This window comes from Vicia villosa, linkage group LG5 (assembly GCF_029867415.1).
Source record: "Vicia villosa cultivar HV-30 ecotype Madison, WI linkage group LG5, Vvil1.0, whole genome shotgun sequence".
In the NCBI taxonomy this organism is placed as follows: Eukaryota; Viridiplantae; Streptophyta; class Magnoliopsida; order Fabales; family Fabaceae; genus Vicia; species Vicia villosa.
Genome location: NC_081184.1, coordinates 146,433,294 through 146,458,493, shown reverse-complemented (window position 1 = coordinate 146,458,493; position 25,200 = coordinate 146,433,294). Strand labels below are relative to the sequence as shown.

Sequence of the window (25,200 nt, the reverse complement as noted above, 5' to 3'; positions counted from 1 at the left end):
ATTTTTTTTTAATTATAAATTACTAAAAAGGGCATAAAGTTAGTATTTATAGTTATAAGTAAATGATTATACATGTTATACATGATTATAAATTCATTTTTAAAAATATTTTTGTTACTTTAGAATTAAACAATAATAATGTTTTTAAATAACAAAATATATATATATATATATATATATATATATATATATATATATATATATATATATATATATATATATATATATATATATATATATATATATATATATATATATATATATATATAAAGAAGTATAAAACAAATATATAAAAATAAAACTATATCTCTTAAAAGTTTCATTTTAATTTTTTTTAAAGTCATCAAGCATAAAAATAAAACTACATTTTTTTAAAGTCTCATTCTAGATTTATTTTCTCTCATCCAAACTCTCATGAACTATCATCTAAACTCTCATCCAAACTCTCATATGAACTATCATCTGAACTCTCATCCAAACTCTCATCTGAACTCTCATCCAAACTCTCATATGAACTATCATGTGAACTCTCATCCAAACTCTCATCTGAGTTGTCACCCATCCTGTTACACAAAAATGTAATATTATAAATGTTTGGATAGTTAAAAATTATGACACCTTAAAGTAATAAAGTAAGAACACATGAATTTCACTTAAGAATCCAAAATCAATAATGACATTTTCTAAGAAGCATAATAGTTCCATAATAAAAACACAATAGTTCTAACTACTAATTCATCAAAGTAATTTTGACAAATATCATATTACATAAAGCTAATAAAAACATAATAGTTCCATAATAAAAACAAAATAGTTCCAACTACTAATGGTTTTTTCTAAGAAGCATACAATCCTATCAACGATCGCGTGCATTTTTTTTTCCGGGACAAGTGTCTATCCAATCAAGAGCCATATCAGCGGTGGAGGTATTCATGAAGTAAGAAAAAGCTTGATATCGAGATTAACTAACAAAAGATTTCATGGACACTTAATTATTCTTACACCCGGAGAAGATGATTAGAAACAGAATGGCCCACTGTCACAAGATTAATATGATCTCTCAAGTTCAAACTCGCATGCGCAATGTAATTAAGATAAAGTTGAATAAGGTGACTAACCTTGTTGAATTTGAGTAAATTATAAAGAAGAGTGTATGAGTTGAGAATTGAAGTCATGCATAATTAAGATAAGAAATGAAGTCATGCGTAATTAAGAAAAAAAATTAACAAATTTACTGTTAAAAAATTAACCTTTGCTGTTAAAAAAAATTAACAAATTTACTAGGCAGTGTCCTAATACTAGCTGTATTGTTTCAACATTAAGCAGAGGATAATTATCTTTTGTGTGAGAATTCCATCTTTAGTTATGGCTAGCTACAAAACATAGAGGATCTAAAAAAAGTCTTAAAGTGGGTCACTTATACTTCCAACATCCAAAACTTTGTTTATACTTTCTCTCTCTCACATTTAAAGATATCTTAATTTTCAATACTTGTTTCTCAATTTCCAACATCTAAAATGGAACCAGGAAATGACCACAGACTCTATGTGTCTATAGAGGATTTAGGTTTCAATGGTGAAAATTGCAACAATAGGGAAAAATTGAGAAAGATTAACCACTATGATGATGATACACATGTGTTCACTTTAGAGAACCTTGAGACAGAAAGAAAAAGAAGGGAGAAACTCAGTAGCAGACTCTTGATGCTTCGTTCCTTAGTACCAAACATCACAAATGTAATTAACCACTTAAACTTAACTCACTTTCTTAATTTTAGTACTTTATGATCATTTAGAATCTATTCAATATTTAATTTACCATTAATTCCCTTATGGCCATAAAATTAATAAAATCAATACCATGAACCACCAAACACCTTCAATTGATTCTAAAAATGATAAGCACAATGAAACAAAAATTGAGCATAATTCTTTAACTGTTGCACCTGCATCAGAAATAGATGCAAGTAATGCCACACAAACAACATTCATAAGACCTAAAAACACTCTCTCATACCTAAACAGAGGCATACATAAAAAATGCATAACTAGTCACAACAATACTACTATCAAATGCATATTTCAGAATCAAAATCAAAGACTTTCTTGAGTTTGAAAGCAACCAAGTATCTATACAACTTATATGAAAAGCATGGCTACACATAGGTAATAATCTCAGCTTTTCTTTCTCCGAAAACTCACACAAACAAACAGCACAATCAAAAGGGTCATTCAAACCAACAATTTCCTTGAATTGAAAAACAGAAAGTGCATCATGAAAGCAGGATACATAGTTGAAATCTCATTGTGGTGGTGGAAAATTCATAAAGTATTCATCTTTTTGATGAATCTTCAAAAAACAATTTAAGATACACAGTTTCTGACATCAATCTAGTAACAAAACACAAGAAAATATTCCAGAATGATAAAGAGCTCCAACCAAACAAGATCCTAGTCACATCTATGTTACAAGAACAAAAGTTCGAAATTATTAGAATGATAAAGAGCTCTAACCTGAATTAGCAATAGCTTCAAGTTCCAGAATTCAATTTCAAGATCAGCTGAAAACCCTAAATCACAAAATTAACAAAGGAATCACTACCTCTAATGAAAAATGAGAAATAAAACATGAAATCGAAAATCCTTAACAACAAGAAATTGAAACTCGAAGAGAATGAGAAGGTAATTGATGATTTTTACCCGGTGCAAAGAAGAAGAAGATAACAATGTTCACGCCGGCGCCATGGAAGCAGTGGAGTAGAAACGTCTCTGTTCACGCTGAATTGAGATTCTGAAGCAAAACCCTGGAAGGGTATTTTCGGAATTTCAAAATTTTTTAAGGACAACCATGTAACTTTACAAGAGAGGCCCCTTCCGTGTTTTTGAATTTGCACTTTCTCTCTCATCTATCGCAGAATGGAAATTGGAAAGCTACTTGAAATAGCTTCTCATCTATCATATAAGAAAAGTCTACCATTTGAGCAATTCTTAGCCTATCCACATCAGCATCTGTTCCCTCAAAAATCCACATTGGCAGTTACACTTCTCACATTGTACTTACTAACTATTCTCTTTCTCTTCCAAAAGGATTTCTCCTCTTCTACCGAAACGGTTTCCACATGATTTTTTTCTTTCACACTCGGTCTCTCCATCTTTCCGAACGAGTCTCCTTCCTCCCTCTCCAACCAAAACGGCAGCGCTCCACTCTCCTTCTCCGACAAACTGCTCGCTTTTTCTGTTCCGATTCATTTCCAAAGATTCGATTCTGCTCTCCTTTGAAGCTTTCTCATTCCTCTTTCTTCTTTCTCTCAACTTTCTTATCCGTCATAGATTTATGTATTATCAATCGATAGATCGTTACACACTGTTTTATGTATTCTGAATTTCGCTTATTCTTCCTTCGATTCATCAATTACATCGTTTAATTTGTGTTTTGGTTTAGGACTAACAATTGTTCATCAATTATTCCTCCTTTTCTGCTGTTTATTTGTTCAGTTATTTTGCCGTTCAATTGGTTTATTTGATTGCTATTGTTGTGATTTGTTGATACTGATTTGATTGATGATTTGAATGTGATAAATCTTCTTACTGATGTGTTTTTTTATCAGTTGAATTTTGCGGAATGAACAGGTATCTGGACCTGTCGTGGTGGCAGATAGTATGAATGAGGCTGTTATGTATGAATTGGTGCGTGTTGGTCGTGATAATCTCATTGATGAAATTATTCGTTTGGAAGGGGCTCCGACGCTATCTAAGGTTCTGCATAATTTCACACTACGATACAAATCCAAGACGAAACGATGAGAACTCCGGAAACAAAAACTCAGGTAAGCGTTCAATCTTGATTTTCGCTTCCGATTCTCACTTCCTTTTACTTCTATGATGTAATGCTTTCTAACTCCTCTGTTAAATTCTTGAGTAATTATGATAAGCAATGTTGTAGTTTCATCATTTCACTATACAGTCTTTTCAATCATGCGTTTCAATCATGGGTTGATTTCATTATAGTGTTTTAAGCTACACTGTTAATCTTCCTGGTGAGTTTATGTATTTCTTTGTTCTCTGTATTTGTTGTTGGATATGGATCTATCGGAGTTGTGTGTTACAGCGGTTGAAGGTCTTAATGATTTGAATTTTATGTTTAATCCAAGTGTTATTCGTTATAAGCTGTTTACAATGTTATTTGTCATGAGGATAATCCTCAACTCAGAACAAACATGGAACTGTTAAGGATCACAAAAGAAATTGGGAAGGAGAACTATTGCATTTTGGAATCTCAAATTCAAATGCTCTTAGGTCGTATCAGAATCCAGAGTGTCCTCAATTTGCAGAGGAGAAAATCTTCTGCATTGGTGCCCACGATAAACAGCATGTTTTGAAATGGGAGAATAGTATGGCATGGCATGGAAAACTCACTCTTACTGATAAAGCAATCTATTTTGAGGTATGATCCTTGAAATGCTTATATACTCTATTTTGAGGTATGATTCCTTGAATGAAATATATTTAAAATTGACGTTTTTGAGGGATTAACAAACCTGATGTCTTCTTTTTAATCCATCACTCCCTGTTGAGGAAATAGTTTGGTTTGTGTGCTCTCTAAAGATAAGACTATTTGATGTGCTTATGCATTCCAATTTCAACGAACAACTTGCTTTGCGGTGGAATGACCAAGTTGATTCTTTTGTTATGTTATAATCTTTAATACTAACATTTAAAAGAACTTTAACTTGAATTTGTTTTTTAATACTGAATTTGTTCTTTGCGGTTCTGGCTAATATCGCAAAAGACGCTGAAGAACATGAAAGCTTCATCAACAAAGTCTCTTTTTTATGGTTTTATTGTATAACTTATACTGATTTGAAATAATCTCACAAGTACTTATGTCAATGAATAAGCTCGGATAAGTCAATCTAAATAGACATTCATTTTTTCATGGTGTTTCTATCTATGCAGGATTACGAATCTGACAGTGATAATGTCGTCTACTTTCATAGAAAATATTATTTTCTTTCATAGGATTTCATAAGAGATTTTTGAATGAATTTTGGCTCAACTGTTCAAGAGAATTGGAAGCCTTGAAAAGAGCTTTGAAGGTATATAACAAAAAGATGGACAATTGAATTGTTGAATGAATTTTGTTACTGTACTTTTTGTTGTTAGTGTCTCAAATGTTCTTTTGTTTTAATAGGGACACCAAAAATTGCAAAACCAAAAAGGAGTAGTAATAATGAGGTAATGAATTCTATATCTAGGTGATCTCAATGAACAATTGATGTACGTTTTTTTATTTTCAATTGGTTCTCGATGTCAATAGAAAAGCTTGATCTGTAGACAAATCTTGATACATGGCGCATCCAACCCAAAACACGAAAGAGATTTGAAGAAAATACCGGTCTGTTATGGGAGCACAAAATCGAGGTACGATGTTTATCTTTTTTTTCTTATCACTCAAATTGTTGTGTTAATGGTGGAACCGATGAGATAGGTGTGTATCGGTTTCGATTGTTCAAACAGTGGTTCTGGACTTATATTTTGATCTATTTACTGAGCTATGGTTTATTTTTCTTATTGCTAATAGATTTAATTAAAAATCACAGTGAAAATATCAACCACAGAATACAGCAAGAATCAATCAGATGCACAATTCAATTTTATTTAGGTTCAAACACAATAAAGCAGAGCAACAATAATTCGAGTGAATTTTACAGGTACTTATTTATGTTTTTTGTTATTCCCTTTCTCCTTCTGAAGTATGTTTGATTCTGATTTTTGCTCAACTTTTCCTTGATTGTTGAAGGGACGGGTTCAAAATAACTCAATGCGAAATTGGAATTTCATCACAATGAAGATGAAACTCTCAATTAGCAGAGGTTGCCCTTAGTGAGGGTATGAATCAACCAGGTGAGTTGTGTTCTCTATTCATCTAATGTGTTCTCTATTCTTCCTTTAGGTTGTCCGACTGCATCTGCCGCTGCTCCATCAAAGGGTTTGGTATAAAGCTTGGTAAATCTCAAAAGACAAATCAGTTTTTGGAATCATTGAAAGCAGAAGGTGGGGTCATTCTTGAAGATGTCCCCTTTGCAGGTAGGTAGTTTGATGTAACTTAGTACCCTTTGTATATTGAATTATTGTCGATCCATTGCAACCAATGAGATTGATATGATTGATTTTAATTCACAGTTTATAATGATGGTTGCTGCAAGTTCAGTGGGAGAGGAGCTCTTCTATAGGGCTGCAGTTCAGGTTTGTTTTGGAACTTCCGTGCCTGAATTTGATTGTATTTTCCTAGAGATGTTTGAGGAATAAATTTTGGATGTGCTTAAAATTTGTATTGTATGTTTGAAACCATTTATATTGAGGTGTTACAATGTCACTCTTATTGTTTTGTAGCAAATATTGGTATAACCAATGCCACTTATGCCGAATTGGCGGGTGCTATGATGGCTAATAAACTTGCAACTTCTATGTGATGTTTTCTTATTCTAACTTTTAGTTAGAAAATGTTCCTCTCACGTTTTAAATCATCTGATGATAACAGATCTGTCAAAAGCATTTGCTGGTACAACCAAACTGGAAAAGATTTTAGATATTTTGAATGCTGGGAAGTTGTTTTATACGCTGTCTACCTGGGAGCTTGCATTGGCAGGGTAACACACACCCTCTCCCTCTATCTCTAAAACTGTTGTCATGCTTTCAAGTTAATGCTACCAAGATAGATGTCAATATTCCACATACTAATCTAAAACTTTTTATTTTTAAATTGATGAGGAAGTATATAGGGGCAGTTGCATTCAATAACATCACAAGGTTGGCATTTCAGTTTTTCTGTTGATGATTTTTAGTTTTTCATTTTACTGAGCAAAATGGGAAAAAGTGTCTTCAAGAAGATGTTGGTGACAGAATTCAACAGGTAATAGATTTGTGTGTAATACTAATCTGATATTAGTTTTTGGTTTGAAATTTGTTATGATTGTAATTTGGGAGTGGAAATTCCTCAATTCTCGGTCGGCAATTTCGGATGCAATACGACCATAATTGCGTCTTCATCCGCATTGGCCATATTAGATCAGAATAACGTGAATGTGTTGGATTTATATAGGTGGACGGTCTCCGAATAAGTCATATCGAAATATTTTGGATAGTGAATCAATGGAGACTATGAAATCTCCTGATATTAAACCTACCAAAGGCAATTCATGATGGATATTTTAGATTTCTTGCTCTTTTATTTTTGTTTTAGGAAAATCTTAGTAGTTGTTCTTTGTTTTGACTTTTAAGATGTTAGTAGCACACAGTTGACACTACTTAATTTGGGTTCTGCAGCAACATCTGGTGGTGGTTTCCAGTGTGGGGAGAATGTCAAAGTGTCACACCAGGTCTACTCTCATTTTCTCTCTACATTTTGTCTAGGGGCCATTTAATATCATTGAAAATATTAACTTTTGGTCTTAGAGGATTGGTTGGGATTTTTTAAAAAGGCCAAGAGTACAATTAGGAGCATGGTAACCGATAATAGTGGTCAAGAATGCAGATCGTTCATGTGATTTCTATGGCATTAGTTTCGTACTGTCCATATGGTTGATAACTTTTCTTAGGCGTTGCTTGGAAACCGTAGAAAAATACTTTTTCTCCATGAATTTTGTTTGTTTTCTATACACTGCAAAATCATCTGTCATCTAAGATTTGTTTAAATGGTTTTGAAATTGTATATGTAATCCATCTCACACAAGGAAGCCCAGCAAAGTATTAAGGAGGCAGATTTTGACTTATTAATATCAAGTTCGGATGTTCATTCTTCTTGCCCCATTTCCATTGAAGGAGAGAGTGCGGAGGATTTTTCGCGTGAAAGTGAAGCATTCCCAAGCTTTGACCTTGGATTTTGACGTTTAATGCATCTTATGAGTATAACCTTATATCACATAATCATTTAAAATTGAAATGATTGAAGAAACATTTCCTGTCTATCTCATATACATAAACTGATGTGTGCATTTGTTCTATGTTGCTTCGTGCAGGTCAGTGTCTAGACAGCCTGATACATACATTCGTTCAGCTATTTTTCGACATTAGAAATGAAAAAGGAAAAGCTAAAGCTTCAATGTTAATGTAAATTATATATACAAGGTTATTATCTGAATTAAAATTAACCCACACAAGGTTATATAATTCTAATATTGAACTTTTATAATAGAATTGTGACATGGAACCAATACTACCCTATAGCCATTGCAGGGTAGTCGATTGCAGAGACATTAGATTTGAATAAGATCCTACATCCATTGGCATTGCTTTGTGCAGTGGCCTTGGGAGACTCAAACACAAAAAGTAGTTTATTAGCATTCTGTTTTAAGATCTTTTCTTTTGTAAGTAAATTGGCAATTCACATTCTTGATTGTTAGGTATGATATGAACATCGTCTTATACATTATATGGTTGCGTATGCTGTTAAAAGTGACGGTCGCTATATAGCCTTAGGTATTTTTACGGCAATAGCAGCAAGCTCATCGTTAGGTGATAGGCACTTCAGCTAAGAAGCATATATTGACAAAATTTTATGTTTCAGCGTGTTGCTTTGTCTACTGCTGCTAAGATGTGAAGAAGCTTTGTTCAGATGCAGCTGATTTTGTAATGGAGGTTGTTCCTCTTCTGACGAATCTCCTCCAGTACCGTGAGAGGGAATTTTCGTACAAGGATCTCCATATTTTGAAGATTCTATACCAGTGCATAAAATTTTGATACTTGATCCTTTCTTTAATTTCAGGTTATTGCTGAATATCTTCAAAAAATTGATCCAAATTTGGATGGTGCAAAGAGGGGATTGGGTTGCTATTTATGATGAATGTGCCTCTATCTTAAATTAGGTGATAATATCTTGGCAAGTTGCTTCTATTTTAGGTTAATTGGCATTACTGAAGGAAATCATTTGTCTAATTCATATAGTGGATTTTACTATATTTAATTTTCCTTTTTATATATTTATAGCTTGCAACACACCTGATACCCAAATATTGACACATTATTACTATTTAAACTTATACACTAAGCTTCAAAGTGATAAGTATCTATATATACACACAATAAGAGAACCCTTGGTTTTCTAACTAAGATGTTGCAATTAAGAAGAACTGTTATGATGTTACCAAGTATGCACTCGAGAGTTCTATAGATGTTACAGTCATGGTAGAATTGACGGTGGAAAATGGAGCAATTGGCACCAGAACGGACCACCAATGCTTTGTGAGAATATTAGGTGGTGTATTTAATGCATCCCTTTTGCTTATATAAGCTCTTAAATTATCCTTCTGTATCTGTAATCAATCAAAGGTCACCAAAAATATACAAACTAAATGATTATTTGTTAATGCACGCTGAAGTGTGATAAGCCACCGACGTCGACGTTTAAACTCAAATAAGTCTCCTTTTGCTTCTCCAGTTTTAACTCAGAAGTTGAAAGTGTGTTTGTGGTTTTCCTGTAAACAACCATTATGTTTCTGTATGATGATGCAGAGAGAACTGCTTCAGCCAATTGACCGCCTTCGGTGTAACCAACATGATGTGGAGGTGAACCACTAAGTTTGGAGAATGTGTCCATGTCCATGGTGCTGTTTGAGAATAAGATAACAGAATATAATACTTTTGTATAGTTAGGTGAGTGGAAAGAATTTGTAATAAAGGGGAAGGATATGTGTAGTATGGTGAGGGAGAAAGAATGTTGTGGGAAGAGGTTTATAAAGAGGTTGAGAGATGATGGTGAGAGAGAATAAAAGGTTGGAGTATGAGACAGTGGAAGTCCAAAAACTGATTGGTGAGTTGAGAAAATATTATTATGTGCGTCGTTGTCACTAACAACATGACTGCCTATATGATGTGAATCAATATTTTTAAATATGTATATGTTTTTTAAATGATTTATATTTATATTATATTTACTGTTTTCGTAAATAATGATGACTGCCGTTTTTTTTATACTCCAACTTTATCTGGATGTTGAACATTTTTGTTTTACATAGTAGTTAATAGTAAGTTTTTATTGTAAAACTTATGAAGCACACAAGGTTGGGATTTCTTTAAGCAAATCATTTTCTTAAAGGATTTAAATAATTTTTTATTTGGATAGTTATATGTAATTTTTTCAATTGCTCATAACCCATTTGCATGAAATTTTCATCTATCTCACCCACCATGTAGTTTGGTTTGATGTTTATCCATTGGATTTTGTTATCATGTTTGTATAGTGGCGATATTAATTGATTCAATGTTATTTTATATTAGTTTTATTAGAAAAACTTAACTAATACGAATTTAAATTTTATTTTATTATAAAAATCTTATCCTGAACCGTAGGAGACTCAATCATTTTAGTCGATTTATAAATTATTATTTAAGAAATTCACAAAAACTTAAGTTAAAGTATGATAGAGTATCAATAGTTTTTCATTAAAAAAATAAAATATATTTAATAATTATTTCAGACTAATTAGTTCAATTATAGGCAGAGATCGAATATAAAAAACATTTTCATATAATTACTTCAATTTTCTATTTGAAGAAAATTGCTCTACATGTCTATACAGCACATATATTTAATTGATCCATAGCATGCTTTTGAGATTCACCAGTCTAGCATCATGATCCTAATGAATTTCAATCTATTTTAACGACATAAAATGTATGTTTTGAGTCATGCTGAGAAAATGACATTTTGAATAGAACTTCACATAAAGTAATAATGTAAAATATTCAACAAATTGACTCTTATCAACATACCTATTTGTTTTATTTTCTTTTAATATTTTTAATATAAGTTTTTTTTCAATTTATTTTAAAAAAATAACGGTAACATGATTTTATTGATCAAGTGATTATATATTAACGAAAAACATGAAGTTAATGATCAAAATTTTGAATATTAACGGAAACATGAAGTTACTGATCAAAATAATAAATATTAACGGAAATAGTAAATTACTGATAAAACAGAAATAATTTAAGCCAAATAATTGATCTTCCAATTTTTATTGCATACTGATAAAATAACACATCACTCATATTTATATGTGGCATCTTCTAAAATGAAGTGACCAACAGGAACACCTTCAAAATTACTCAATACTAACGGGAACATGAAGTTACCAACGGGAACACCTCCTAACTTTATGAAACAACCAACGGTTACACATTATACAATTATGCTATATAATTAAATATTAATAATATTAATTTTTTAAGCCTATTAATCTCAATATATTAACTAACATTAAAATATTAGGTTACCAACTTAGGCCCAACCTATTAGGTTATACCATTAGATAACATACTTTGAAAAATATTTTACCCCAAACTATTCAAAAATAATTTATGTTTTTCACTCATATTTTTTCATTATATTAATCTCTGGCCTAACTTTTAATCTTTTACTAACACCTCTAATTTCTCTCAACCCAAATACGCGAAAACGACGGGTACGCGTGCAATGCAGTAAAATATTATTAAATTGACTTATCAAATTAGGCCCAACATATTCTTACAAACATTTAAGCCCAACACTTTAAAAATAACTTCTATTTTCCACACACCATTTTTCTTTATGATAACCTCTAATCTAATTTATAATTTTTTCCTAACATTTCTGATTTTTCTAAACCCAAATGCGCGGAAACGACGGGTACCCGTGCGACGCACGGGTAAGACACTAGTTTTCAACCAAAAAATCATTTTTTAACATAAATCACTTTTAAAAAATCTGAAACAAACACTCATAAAATAGTTGAAAATGATTTTTTGCCTAAAAAAATAGATTTTTTTCAAAAAAAATCTGTAACAAACGCACCCATAGTCAGTTATATTTCTCGGTGTACATGACGGACCAAGAAAAAACTTTATCGCTAAATAAACGCACGTGGTGCCACACGTGATCCAGTGTTTCCTTCTACCTCAACTATTCCATTCTTTATTTCTGCATTATTCATTTCTTCGCTGGCCTCACTCTCTCACAGCTGCGGACGGTGCTTCTAACGGCCTCTTCATCCATTCTAGAGAGAGAAACTCTTTTTCATCTCTCTCATCACCATGGTCGATGAAGAACCAATGCCTACTCGCTGGTCTTTCCAGGTTTTCATCAAAATCTCAGATTCCCGATTTTTTTCTTCGATTATCGATTGCATCTAAACTGTTATAGTAGAACAACTTGTTAGATGTTACTCTATTTTGAATCATCATGCAATTGGAGCTGTTGTTATTGTTGCTCGAAATGATTTTTTGCTAGTTTTCTTACTAGATTTCCGAATTTCTAGGGAAATTTACTTGTTGCTATATAATTTTTTTGGTTTAGTGATTTAGTTAGATGTGAATTGTGATTTTGAATCTTGATCTGGTGGACTGAATTGTTAATATAGAGTTTTCGATTTTTGTTTGGATCTCCAGGAGTTCAAAACGTATTATGATATTAGGCTTGGTAGGAAGAAACCGGTGGAGAATGGTGAGACTGCTGATAAAGCGGTTAGTAATGGAAATTCTTCTGGTATAGCATCTAATGGCAATTTTAATGTCAAAATAACACCAGATAAGGCTATTTATGAGCAGTTCCAAAGCCAGGTACTATGTCTGATATATTGAATTTCCTGGTGATTCGGTTGTTACTCCTTCAAGTTTCACTGATTTGTGTTATGTCATGCCACATTTCTGTGTTTCAGGGGCGGAATCCAGTGCATGCAAATGGTTTTGCACCAAACATTATTAATGAAAAGCCGTATGGTTCTTTGATCTGTTACTTCATTTTATTGGGCATTGTAGTTGACACTTAGTTTCTGTTCTGCCGTGAGCATAAATTGAATAAAATCTGAGAAGGAAATAGTATTGGCATATTAGTTGAGAATCAGATTTATGATCGGGTAATTAAATAGGTAGTTTACCCACTATCTGGAAAACCATCATTCTATTGACCAATTATCTGTTTTAAGTTGATTAATTAGCTAATTGACCAGTGGTGGAGTAGTGGTGTACTGTCAGTGGGTATAAGTTTGTAGTGTGCTTTAAAAGTGTACGTACTTTTAGTCCTAGTGAAAACAACTCTTCCATAGGAGACTACGATATTCTACGATCCTTGCAGGGCTTATATCCATGTGCTAATATTTGTAGCACTAATACTGATGTATATGAATTCTGAAACTCATAACCTAGAAATTATCAGATAAAACGGACTCTATATGTAACTTGACTTCCTGACCAACTGAAATATTTTTTATATATTAAATGTGATTGTTTTAAAATAGTGGCGGATGTATCCAAGCTATTTAATTAGAATCATGCCTTACGTCTTGTATTTAATAAATAAGCAAATTTTATTGAACCAAAATGCCTGTGGTGTAACTTATACTAGTTAGAGTAGTTTATTGGAATTTTAAATGTCATTGATATCACAAACATGTATATTATCATACATAGTTTAATTAGCAACTAGTTCAACTATGACTAAAATTCTTGATGCTCAAAATTAGACAAGCGGGAATGCACAGTGATGGAATCCAAGATTATTTCTATTTTCTTTAATTGCATTTTGAGTTTGCCTAGTTTCATGCTTACTCTGTTTCTTTCAGGCTTTTGCCCCACCTAAGGGAAAGAAAAATACAATATAATATACCCGTGCATAGTTTAGCAGCCACTACTAAAATTGATCCTTTGATCTTTACTCACATTTGTAGCAATTACTACTATCATTATCGCACGAGTTGTCTGACTCTTAGGTACTGTATAGTAGATTGAGAATTTGTTTCCACAAAAGGAAGAATATATTGTACACTTGTGCAACTTTAAGATGCAACAACTGAAATTGATTATTTGATCTTTGTCACAATTGTAACCATCAATAGTTCATCTTAGAAGTTTTTTTAATTATTACGGCACTATATGAAAGACAGTATTTATTCATTCTCTGAAGTACTGATAATTACAATTATCCTTAACATTTACAGGCCCAAGTCTTTGCTTCCACCTTTGGAGTCTGCTGAAATGCGTACTTTAGCAGAGAGCTTAAGTAGGTAAAAAAATTCTTCTTTAAGTCCTGTACACACCCTTGAGTTAAGGCAATTGGTGACTGCAAGGACGTTGTGTGTTGGTCAAGGTTTTCTCATGTGTCTATTTATTCTGTTCAAGTTCTATTTTCATGTATGTATTTATTTAGCGTTTCACATAATACCATTGGCAGGGATATTATTCGTGGGAATCCAAATGTGAAATGGGAAAGCATCAAGGGGTTAGAGAATGCCAAACGTTTATTGAAAGAAGCTGTAGTGATGCCGATTAAATATCCCAAGTAAGTGTCACTAATGAAAACTTGCTATGACTAATATTCGTTAGAGCTATCGGAGCCCTTTTTGTTTAACTACTTGCCAATATGACAATGTATTCTTATATAAACTACATATGTGATCTTTTTTATGGATGTTGTAGCTCTATAAATAAATAGACTTGTCTTTTTAAAGTTAAGATTAAAACATTGATAATAAGATCACTAAGATCAACTTTCTCACACCTTAGGTGAAGTGTATGATGTCTTACACCCCACTTTAGTTTTGAAAGAAGTATCTTATGTTTATTTTCTTTTACATGAACCAATATTTAATATAGAACTTGCCAAGTAATAATTTTGCATTACATATTCCATGTGGTTATAGCATCTACAGAAATTCCAATAGTTTAGGTCACATATATGCCTATCTTCCTTTACTATCTCAATTCTAAGGTGCATTATACACATTTTAAATTTGTCAGCAGTTACATGATTTTCGCAGCATCAAAATATTAGTCTGAAGGAGTCCTTTGACAATATTATAGTGGTTTCTTATTGAAACTCTATGTTAGATTGAAAAACTTGTCTGGTTGGTTGCAACATTTTACAAAGGGATTGTAAGGCTTTCATGAGCAAATGCATTTTTTTTGTCTTGGTAGCTCTGAAGGATTTCTTATTTTCCTTCTGTTTACTTTTCTGTCCTAATTTTTTTCTTCATTTTAAATTACTTGATTCATAGGGGATAAAATCTCGCTGACCCTTGTTCTAAATGCTCTGCTTATGGCTTCAAGATTTGTTATTTAGATCACACCAGTCATCTAGTATATTGTTTTAGAAATTTGTTGCAATATTAATATGAGGCACCTAATAATGCTAAAAGCAGCTTTGTTAAAATTTGAAGATAACTTATATTGTCATGAAATGGTTGACTGGTTGATTGTCTCCTCTTGCACATGTGCAAATAAAAATTTACTTGAGATGTAAGAATTATTTTATTTCTCATATTGAAGCCAATCTTTCGTGTTTGTCCAGGTACTTTACTGGTTTGTTATCACCATGGAAGGGCATTCTTCTTTTTGGCCCCCCGGGGACGGGAAAGGTTTGTATTGATCTTTCCCTCAACAAAAAAAAAAATTATATACACAGACACACGTTGCTTCCTCAGTTAAAACTAAAATATTAAGATAATGTTATTTTTATTTTTTTGAGTAAATTTTCACATATGAAAAAATAAACTATGTTTGAAGAAATGAATATCTTTTATATGTTCATACTTTGATGATTGTGAATATGACAGTTAAATTTTAAATTTCATTCCAAATAAATGATTAACTGTAGACTTTTTTTGTTCAAATGTTGCAGACAATGCTTGCTAAGGCAGTTGCAACAGAGTGCAATACTACATTTTTTAATATTTCAGCATCGTCTGTTGTCAGCAAATGGCGAGGTATGTGACTAACAACCTTTCCCTCTTTTATTATTGAGTACTGTTTGCATAAATCTTAAAATCTTGGTATGAAACTTTGAAAGTGTTCAGCATTTCCAGAAAGTGACTTAAATCTCTTGCCATCAGAATAGGAATACAAGATAACTATAGTATAATATATATTTTTGAAAAAAGATGAAATAAAATATTTTAAGATGATGATATGGCTAAATATTGTTCTTAAAATACTTTGATCATGATGTTAACAACTACCATAGACTTTGCAAATTGATCATGTACTCTTTTTAATTTGGGAAAGTCATTTTTCAACATTCTCTTCCTCTGTTTTATTTGACCAAATAGATACAAACATGTCTACAAATCATATCGATCATATCAGAACACTGGTTATTGTCAGTGAGAAGAACTTGTAGCAGCCACTTGATATATAGCATAAATGACTGGATTAAAACAATTGGTTGCACAAGTCTCTAGATGTTGTTTTGCTGGACCTTTTGTTGTGTTTTGCTTCTCTCTCACGTCACATTGTAAACCAGTGAAATGGAACGAAAAATGCGGAATTTACTTAATTTTAACATTTATTAACCTTCACTAATTAATCTCTTGGAATGATATAAGTTATGCATTTTTATTCTTCAAATCCATTAAATTTGGTGCATGTGATTTAGATGATGAATGAGTATTGAGGTAAGAAAGAATAGAGGATAAAAGAGAGATAACTCTTATCAGTATGAATGTGATTCACCTTGATTTGCAATTGAAAAGCACAACGAGTTTAAAGGAAAGATAAAAGACGCACAATAAGGCAGTCAAATCCTATTACATTGAATCTATTTATTTGATCAGTTAGAGTTGGAGGGAAATCATCTAAACTGAAAGCTGACTTGGCAATCCTCTAGACTAAATGTCTATTTCTTCTTTCTTAATAGCCATTGGATCTTCTATTTTATCAACAGCTTCAGCACTCAATTCATCTTTCAAAAATGAGAGCTCCTAATTCAAATACTAAACTTTCAAAAACTTTGAATTGGAATTTAATTATATTGTCCTTTTTGCATCTCCAAGACCTTCTCATGAAATACGAATTTTATCTTTGAAGTGAAATTATTTACTGTTGAAGTTTCATTGTCTAATTCTCCTTAACCCCAAAATATGCTTTCTATCAAGTGCAGAAATCTCATTGCAAAAGCCGCGGTTTATTTGCTTAATTTCTTTAGCACCTCATTTCTCTTTGTTATAGTTTGCAATTTTGTAAACACGTACAGTTACAAAGCTTTTTTTTATTGCAGGTGATTCGGAGAAGTTAGTTAAAGTGTTATTTGAGCTTGCAAGGCATCATGCGCCTGCAACAATATTTCTTGACGAAATTGATGCAATCATTAGTCAGCGTGGTGAGGCACGCAGTGAACACGAAGCAAGTAGACGGTTAAAAACTGAATTACTCATTCAGGTGATGCTTGTTTCTGACATATCATTGAGTTACATGTTGGATTATAATACTATGGTTACTCAGTTTAAAGTTTTTATTATATTTAACTTCTATTGTTAGCTTAGCTCTACCACCAACACATATTTGGGAACTCTGTTGATTTATTTCTTAGTCTAAACTGACTTCATGGAGCTTATGCTATATTTGAAAGTGTTTTTTGGCGCGGGGATGGGTATAACGGTGAAGAGTAGAGGATTGGACCTATGACCTCATGCTACGATAGATTCATGTTATATGTGATGGAGGCAAATGCCCTTACTGAGTATGACGATGAAGTTTTATTGAGCATACATGTAATTGGTAAAACAAGAAATGGAATGGTACTTTACAATTTTAGAAACCCACTACTAGTCTAAGTGTAATAACACATACGCATCTTAATTAGGCAGTACTGATAATAGTTGGAATTGTAAGAAATAAGAATTTCAGCACTGTTTTTCATTTTCTTCCCATTTTACTTTACTAGCGATCTTGCATTTCTTCTAGTTCCCTTGCGGTATGATGGAAGGTCTCTAAGTATTCATACATAATTTGAACAATAAACAAAGATTAAAGAGAGATTATGTCTCAAAAATATCCAAATAAATTGCTAAAATTTTGTGTTTGCCTTATCTTGACGCGATTTATTAGTTTTTAAGTTTCCATGGTGATTGGCATTTGGAATGGCAAATGGTTTTTCTTTTGACTTCAGTTTGTGCCTTCTGCAAATTCAGTCTCAAAGTAAATATGAATTATTAATATACAATGGAGTTGCGTATATGTTATGCCATGCTTTTTCCAAAATTAATCATTTACGTTAGATTGCAGATGGATGGTTTAACACGGACGGATGAACTTGTTTTTGTTTTGGCGGCAACTAATCTTCCCTGGGAATTGGATGCAGCCATGCTTAGACGTCTTGAGAAGCGAGTATCCTTCCAATATAAGTTTCTTCTTACTGCTTAATGTTCATGATATCTGAATTGGTCAAACTGTTCTAGTCTTTTAAATGACATTTTACTGATCTTGGGAAGAAACATGAATTATCTGTTAGATTTCCTTTTTTGGGAGCACAGAGTAAATTATTAAGCATTTCCCATCACCTCATTACTTATGCTTTCTTGAGTACTGTAATTATAGTGTTTTGTTCTTTACAAATGAACTTGGTGTTCGTTCTAGTTTGCTTGGTTTTTAAGTTGTCGAAATATCAGTTATTGTTGTTTTAGGGTTAAATTTCAAGTAGGCCCCCTCACAGGTGCGTATAAGCATGGTGTGCATGAAGTTCTTTGCACACTTGTTTATCTATATATTTATTCAAGGTATTTGGGACCTATCAGAATTTAGCAGTATATCTTTTAGACCCGTTATGTGAGATAAAAGTATTGCCTCTTCATTTTTGCCCCCTTTGATCAGCAAATTGATGTTCATCATAGTCTTTTTATGCAACATAGAGGATAGATCATAGTTCAGTACTTATTTAAATGATATGTTCAATAAGCGGTCTGTTGTTGCAATTGAATGCTGTGTTAATTCTTTCTAAAGGTTGTCCTTTGACCATAAATGAAAGATCCTTGTACCACTTCCAGAACCTGAAGCAAGAAGATCAATGTTTGAGGAACTCCTTCCTCGGCAGCCTGATGAGGAACAGATTCCCTATGATTTACTCGTGGACCGGACAGAAGGTTATTCAGGCTCGGATATCCGCCTACTTTGTAAAGAAACGGCAATGCAGCCATTGAGACGCTTAATGTCACAACTTGAACAGGAACAAAATGTGGTGCCTGAAGAAGGTATGTTGCTTACAAAATCTAACCTCAATATTTGTCCATGGTGTGTGCCTGCCTGCACAAGAACACTTATATCTGTTCGATTTTTCAATTACGAGCATCTCATTAAATTTGAACAATGTTTTCTTTTGTCAAAGTTAATTTTACTCCGTGTGAATTATATAATTAATTATCATGGTCACAGAGTTGCCAAAAGTTGGACCAGTCAGGCCTGAAGATGTCGAGGCAGCTTTAAGGAACACACGGCCATCTGCTCATCTCCTTGCCCACAAATACGACAAGTTTAATGCTGATTATGGTAGTCAAATACTTCAATGAACTGATATAGTTGTTACTGTCACGTGGTCTATGATTTGGTTGCCATGAAATCGCTGTCGCACAATTAGGAAACATAAAATATTATGTTGGATAGAATGATGTTTGTTTGCAGATTTTCTTTGATATGTTTTTCACCCTCTTCTATATATGAGCGACCATGTCCCTTTAACGTTTTTCAAATGGTTGAGATAGTTTACATTCCTTAGTTTGTGCTTCTGCAGCAGAACAATAATATTATAACTTTTATGCAACATTATATTTGATTTTATTCATTTTTTTTGTAGTACCAAGTTCTTTTACAAAGTTAAGTAACAAATGCCACGGGTTCTTTTTCTTTTCAAAGTCTCATATACTTTGATATAAAAGAAAATTCGCATATGCCCACGAGTTTAGTTTTTGCACTATCTTATAATTAGAAAATTAAGACTTGCTCATACTCCTAATTCTTATGTTAGAATAAAATTTGATTTGGAGAGAAGAATATATTTTATGTTTCTAATTCTTGAATTTGTCATTTGTGTTTTACTCGACTTATGACTTCTCAAAAGTATGCATTTTTGAATTTTTCCACTCAGTTACTTTTTTAAGTTCTTAAAAAGGAATCCAAGCAAGAATTACAATCAACAAATTTCAAACACAATGCAAGAAGATAAGCATAAGAAGACTCGATCAAAATGATTATAAATGAAACAACTCAAAATGATACGAGTAAAGAAATGTACGAATGTAAAACTTGCAATACATTAATACAAATAAAGTTGATGTATCAAAATAAACAATTTTGAAATTTTAAATTTCTTTAAATGATTTTTTTTATAAATTTAAGTTATGTAGATTTTTTTAAAACAAGTGCAAAGAAGTAAATATTAACTAATTCTAAATTAAAACTACTAAAATTTTAAATTAAAACTAAATAAATTAAAATATTTAATTTGTTTCTCCATGCTCTTGGTCATCTCCAAGCTTTGTTTGAAAGATTCGAAAAAACGAAACAAAGAGTTTTGATATGAAAAAAATTAAAGTGAAAATAGCAAGGGCACGTTTGACTTGATTTTGTAAAATTGTTTTTTAGTTTTTAAAATTTAAAAACATAAAATTATTTTTTAGTTTTTAAAATTTAAAAACATTAAATCTTATTTGTTAATCTAATTTTACAACACTATTTTTAAAAACTATTCTCTATTTTAATTTAGTTTTGAGAACCATGAAGAGGAAAAAACAAAGAAAATTGATATACTTTTCACTAAAAGTAAATTTGTAATATTATGCATCTTTAACCAAATACATTTTTTTTCTTCAAAACTCTTTTTTAAAATGGATTTACAAAATAATTTTTAAAATCCAAATACTAAAACTGAGCCCCAACTCTTTTTTAAAATAGATTTACAAAAATTTTAAAAACCAAATACTAAAACTCATTCAAACAAGCCCCAAGTATTTGAGGAAAGAGTTTGTAAAAGCTTCTTTTTTTCATTACACAACAAAAATCTCTGATTTGAGAGAACATGAAATGAAATTTATATTAGATGACTTTTTAAGGTTTTAGAAGGGCTAAATAAACTATCTAAATCTAATATATGTTGTTATAACAATCTAAATAATAAAATATATTAATAAGTATTTATTTATCATTATGAACAAAAGCACCTTTTTAAAAATAACTAAACATTTATCTATTTTTCTCTCTGATCATCTCCTCCAAACATCCAAAAAAAAAAGTTTTAGGCTTTGAGGAGGAAGTTCGAAGAACTAGGCTTTAAATCAGACAAAGAGAAGAGAGCAACAATGAATTTGCCAAGGTCGTGCTTGTTTCTAATAAAATAAGATAAGAGCACTAGGGAAGAACATGTGAGACTTAAAATGGAGAAAATCATCAAATCCTTGGATAACAAATTAAACTCTATTCGTGTCTCAATTGGAATCCAGATTTGGTAGCCTCGGTTACAAGAGACTGAGAACTGTTCAAAGCAAGAAAATGATCCAAGGCTATATAAACTTAGTACTCTACACCGAATAAAACAAGTCATTCCAACAATTTCTCAGAATTTTCTGCAGTTATATTAATAAGACAACCATACCTCATACAACATAATGAAATACACCTACAACGGTGTCGAAAGGAGTAACAGCACAAATACAGATGGAAAAGCACTTGAGTCCCAAACACCGCCTATATTTCACACTAAACCGAGTTAAATTACATTAAGGGGCCTTTGCTGACTGTTCTGGCATATCATCTTCGTCATGGTAAATGTTCTCTGCCATCTGCCATATTTGAAGTATATTGTCTTCAGCCACACTAGCAACAACCCAATCTTCACATGGATTCCAAGAGAAGTCAGATATCTTGCTCGTATGACCACCGTGAATAAAGAGCAATTCTGGTGGACCATCTTCAGCATCTTCTGCTGACTGTTCTTCATCAATCCTACATAAATCAGTGAACCAAATTGTTATGGCAAATAGTTCTGACATATATGATTTATTAATGTATGAATCAAATATTGATATTTTTTTCATAATCATCTTAATCAGAAAATCAACCCTCAATAGCCATTTCAAATTCAGCACTTGAATCATTTAAGCTACACTACAGATACTTCAAATCAAAGTCCATATACCAAAAAAAGAATCAACAGGAGCGTGCAATTAGCACCGTTCACAATAAAACTCATTTGATATCTAATGTTCACATCATGATGATTTGTCCACTATTCCATCAGTCTCGTGTTTGCGGATCCCAATATAACTCAAGAAAGACAGAATTTGATGGCCGTTTAATTCGCAACAAAAAAAAAGTGGAGCTTTAATTCAATCTAGAGGTTCAAAAGTTTAATTCTCATAAAGCTCCCCCACCCCATATAAAGAAAAGGAAACTACAGGAATACTACTGAAATAGCAAACACTGAAATTTCAGGGGAAGGACCAGCAACAGGATTTATAATTTATAAACATCTCTAATGAATCACCAACATACCAAAATCAGAAACACATTTCAGGGAAACAAATAAAATTTCGCTAAAAGTCTAGATATGGTGATGCTTTCATTAAACAATACCTGCTAAGATCCCACACCATGAGTCTCCTACCAAGACAACAAGAAGCCAAGATAGTCTCATTCTTTGGATTCCAGCCGACCTGGAAAACCTCCTCCCTGTTAACCCAGCAACAACAATCCAGATCAGTAACTAATAAATATAATTACAACTAGAGTAAATTTAAAAACATGTAAGGAGAATGTTACTTATGACTATCAAAGGTGTGAAGAGGATTGTTGATCCTGCGCAGATCCCACAATTTCACTGTTTTATCAGTAGAACCAGTAGCAACCACCCATTCATTGAAGGGATTGAAAGCCAGACAGTTAACCTAATAAGATCCAATGTATATATAGAAGAAAAGTGTTATTTGAAGTGATATCGAGAAGGAGTATCAACATTCTGAAAACTATAGAACATTGCCAAAAGATAAAGGCAACCTAAAGCACAATAAATTAGAGAACACATTATAAGGAGTTGACAGATTGGAAATTAGACTAACAGTGGATATCCTATCAGCCAGGAAATTTTGAAAAGATATATATGTCAAATATTGCCAATGTAGAACTGCAGAGTGGAGTCATAGCCAGTTCTTAAATATTGGCCATGGTTACTGAATTTTCAATTATTACCCATCCCTAGTTAAGTCTTTAAACACAAAAACAATGTCATCAACAGCAAATTGCAGAAAATAGCAGAACGCCAAAAATCTGATATGTGAAATGGCAAATAGCATTGCATGCAAATAGCAAAAGGCACGCAGTGGTTGAAATAAGTTAATTATATATAAGAGGCACACTTCATACAAATAAAAAAGGGAATGGGGGTAGAGCACAACTTATACATTGAAAGGATTACTTATTACGTGAGTATATGAGTAATACTCACGGACTCTTCAGGTTTTCTACCGAGAAAATAGGTAGTGATTCACACATGAATATATGAGAAATACTCACTGACTCTTGAGATTTTCTATGGAGGAAATAGGTAATGCAGGTCATGTTTCGTACACATGCAGATTTGTTCGTTATATTCTGTAAAAAACAATTTAAAATTCACCTTCATACTACTATTGCTGCTATACGAGCATACAAAAGCTGGAATAGATGCCTCCATTACCCTAATAATAGTGAAACTAGGATAGTGTCGCGGTATTCTTAGCAGATTCATCAAAATCAACTATCCTATAGCGCCACTATTTGACAAGTACAACACACTCACAATGTTGAATCACCAACTCCCTTTAGTTCTAATATGACTAGGTTAATAGGGCTCGTTGAACCACCAATTCCCTCTCACAACAGCACATCATAAACCATATCAAGCGGTTCTGGTTAAACTTTCCCACATCTCCCTGCCAAACAAATTATACCCGAGCCATGCACATTTTGATAAATTCACAGATTCCTGACACTAATTACCACAAAACAGTTTACTATTTTCAAGAAGCAATAGCATTGCAATTCCAACAGATGCCCTGAATAAATCAACTTTATTACATATCAAATATTGCATAACAAACAAACTCACATCAAACACATATTCTAACAAAACCAATCACTAAACTATTAACCTTCCTTGAAAAACCAAACATAAAAGACCTTATAACACAAACAAATTCCTAGATTTATACGGATTATACAATACAACGCACCTCGCTTGAATGAGCAATGCAAGACTGAACAGGCTTGGTAACAGACGGTGTTCGAAGATCCCATATAAGCAAATACTGATCATCCCCAACAGAACCAAACAAATACTCGTGCCTCAAATGCCAAGCCACATCTTCAACAACACCTTCATGTACCTACCAAACAATCACACAAAACATCACCAACAAAACCAACCAACAACAACAAAAACAATCAAATTCACTACAAACCAATACCTTAAAAATTTGCATAGCATCAAGAGACTTATTCTTGGGAGTCCCATTAATATCCCACAAACAAATCTGAGCATCATCAGACCCACTAAGCAAATGCCCTTGTTTAAAAGTACTCCAAGACAACCCATACCCTTCAGTATTATGCCCTCTCAACCTCAAATCCGGGTTACAAGACCCATCAAGAGGAGGCTTAGAGGGATGTTTACTATAATCAAAAACATAAACCTCAGCACTAATAGTCTTGGTAGCAATAATAAAATTATTCTGCGGCATATACCGAGCCCTATTCACCTCACCATCATGGTTAATCTGTTGAATAATCTGCACCTTTCCGTTAGCGCAACCAAAACCCCCGACTTCCGGACGATCGTCGTCGTAATGACGAGCATCGTTCTCGGAATCGTCGAGGGGGAGTTGGACTTGCGCTAACATGAGGTAATTGGGCTCGTTTTCGGAAGTGTGGGTTCCCAAGATGACTTTTTGGATGGAATAATCTTTTCCCGGTGGCTCTTGGCGGTCCGGGAGCCATTCGACGGTGAGGGAAGGCCATTCTAGGGCGTGGGTGATGACGAGATCGTAGAGAAAGGGACTGTTTTTCTTCCAGATTTTGTATTCTTCGTTGATTAATCGTTCTTCGATTTCACCTCTCATTTCTTCGTCTTCTTTACCCATCCACATCCAAAACCCTAAATACCTCTCTTCACTCTAACCCCCCACTACAACACGATACCTTTTCTTTTCTTACCTCACTCTCAATATACAATACTCATTTCTTCCCTCACTTTTTTTTTTTTGCCCTTTCTCATTTTTTATTAATTAATTAAAATCTAAAATTGTCTATAAAATAGTAGGTTTTATTTCTTTTCAATATATTTTAAATTTAGGAAAATTTTAATCTTACCATATGACGTGGAAAAAGATCTTATGGAATTTCGAAAATATCTATTAATTTTTTAAGATTTATT

General features: G+C 32.6%; 2 protein-coding genes and 3 long non-coding RNA genes across 5 annotated transcripts; 3 read left to right on the top strand and 2 right to left on the bottom strand.

Moving 5' to 3' along the window:
- Nucleotides 1-453: 453 nt before the first annotated feature.
- On the bottom strand, nt 454-2,862 carry LOC131607690 (uncharacterized). The gene is made up of 3 exons (XR_009285383.1): nt 2,700-2,862; nt 2,514-2,569; nt 454-563 (listed from the first exon to the last, which is right to left on the bottom strand). It is a non-coding gene; the product is annotated as an uncharacterized LOC131607690 (long non-coding RNA).
- A 645-nt stretch (nt 2,863-3,507) lies between these two features.
- LOC131607689 (uncharacterized) lies at nt 3,508-5,714 on the top strand. The gene is made up of 5 exons (XR_009285382.1): nt 3,508-4,443; nt 4,956-5,095; nt 5,191-5,234; nt 5,334-5,420; nt 5,600-5,714. It is a non-coding gene; the product is annotated as an uncharacterized LOC131607689 (long non-coding RNA).
- A 97-nt stretch (nt 5,715-5,811) lies between these two features.
- LOC131607688 (uncharacterized) lies at nt 5,812-8,913 on the top strand. Its single transcript, XR_009285381.1, has 6 exons — nt 5,812-6,086; nt 6,183-6,245; nt 6,541-6,912; nt 7,326-7,904; nt 8,018-8,636; nt 8,764-8,913. It is a non-coding gene; the product is annotated as an uncharacterized LOC131607688 (long non-coding RNA).
- A 3,010-nt stretch (nt 8,914-11,923) lies between these two features.
- Nucleotides 11,924-19,577, top strand: LOC131603046 (uncharacterized). Its single transcript, XM_058875293.1, has 11 exons — nt 11,924-12,113; nt 12,426-12,596; nt 12,695-12,750; nt 13,973-14,038; nt 14,206-14,313; nt 15,322-15,388; nt 15,652-15,736; nt 17,026-17,186; nt 18,033-18,134; nt 18,772-18,994; nt 19,176-19,577. Exons 1-11 carry the CDS (start codon nt 12,072-12,074, stop codon nt 19,307-19,309), a joined length of 1,215 nt encoding a protein of 404 aa, XP_058731276.1. The 5' UTR covers nt 11,924-12,071; the 3' UTR covers nt 19,310-19,577.
- Nucleotides 19,578-21,344: 1,767 nt separating this feature from the next.
- On the bottom strand, nt 21,345-24,983 carry LOC131603045 (histone-binding protein MSI1). Its single transcript, XM_058875292.1, has 5 exons — nt 24,236-24,983; nt 24,002-24,154; nt 22,554-22,678; nt 22,368-22,463; nt 21,345-21,737 (listed from the first exon to the last, which is right to left on the bottom strand). Exons 1-5 carry the CDS (start codon nt 24,911-24,913, stop codon nt 21,512-21,514), a joined length of 1,278 nt encoding a protein of 425 aa, XP_058731275.1. The 5' UTR covers nt 24,914-24,983; the 3' UTR covers nt 21,345-21,511.
- Between the last annotated feature and the right edge of the window lie 217 nt (nt 24,984-25,200).

Excerpts from the sequence above, each read along its gene's own strand:
- LOC131603046 (XM_058875293.1), top strand. The coding sequence starts at position 12,072 with ATGGTCGATGAAGAACCAATGCCTACTCGCTGGTCTTTCCAG. Across the intron at positions 15,389-15,651 it reads GCCCCCCGGGGACGGGAAAG|ACAATGCTTGCTAAGGCAGT; the intron begins GTTTGTATTGAT and ends CAAATGTTGCAG. Across the intron at positions 15,737-17,025 it reads TGTTGTCAGCAAATGGCGAG|GTGATTCGGAGAAGTTAGTT; the intron begins GTATGTGACTAA and ends TTTTTATTGCAG.
- LOC131603045 (XM_058875292.1), bottom strand. The coding sequence starts at position 24,913 with ATGTGGATGGGTAAAGAAGACGAAGAAATGAGAGGTGAAATCGAAGAA. Across the intron at positions 24,155-24,235 it reads ATGCTATGCAAATTTTTAAG|GTACATGAAGGTGTTGTTGA; the intron begins GTATTGGTTTGT and ends ATTGTTTGGTAG. Across the intron at positions 22,464-22,553 it reads CACACCTTTGATAGTCATAA|GGAGGAGGTTTTCCAGGTCG; the intron begins GTAACATTCTCC and ends CTGGGTTAACAG.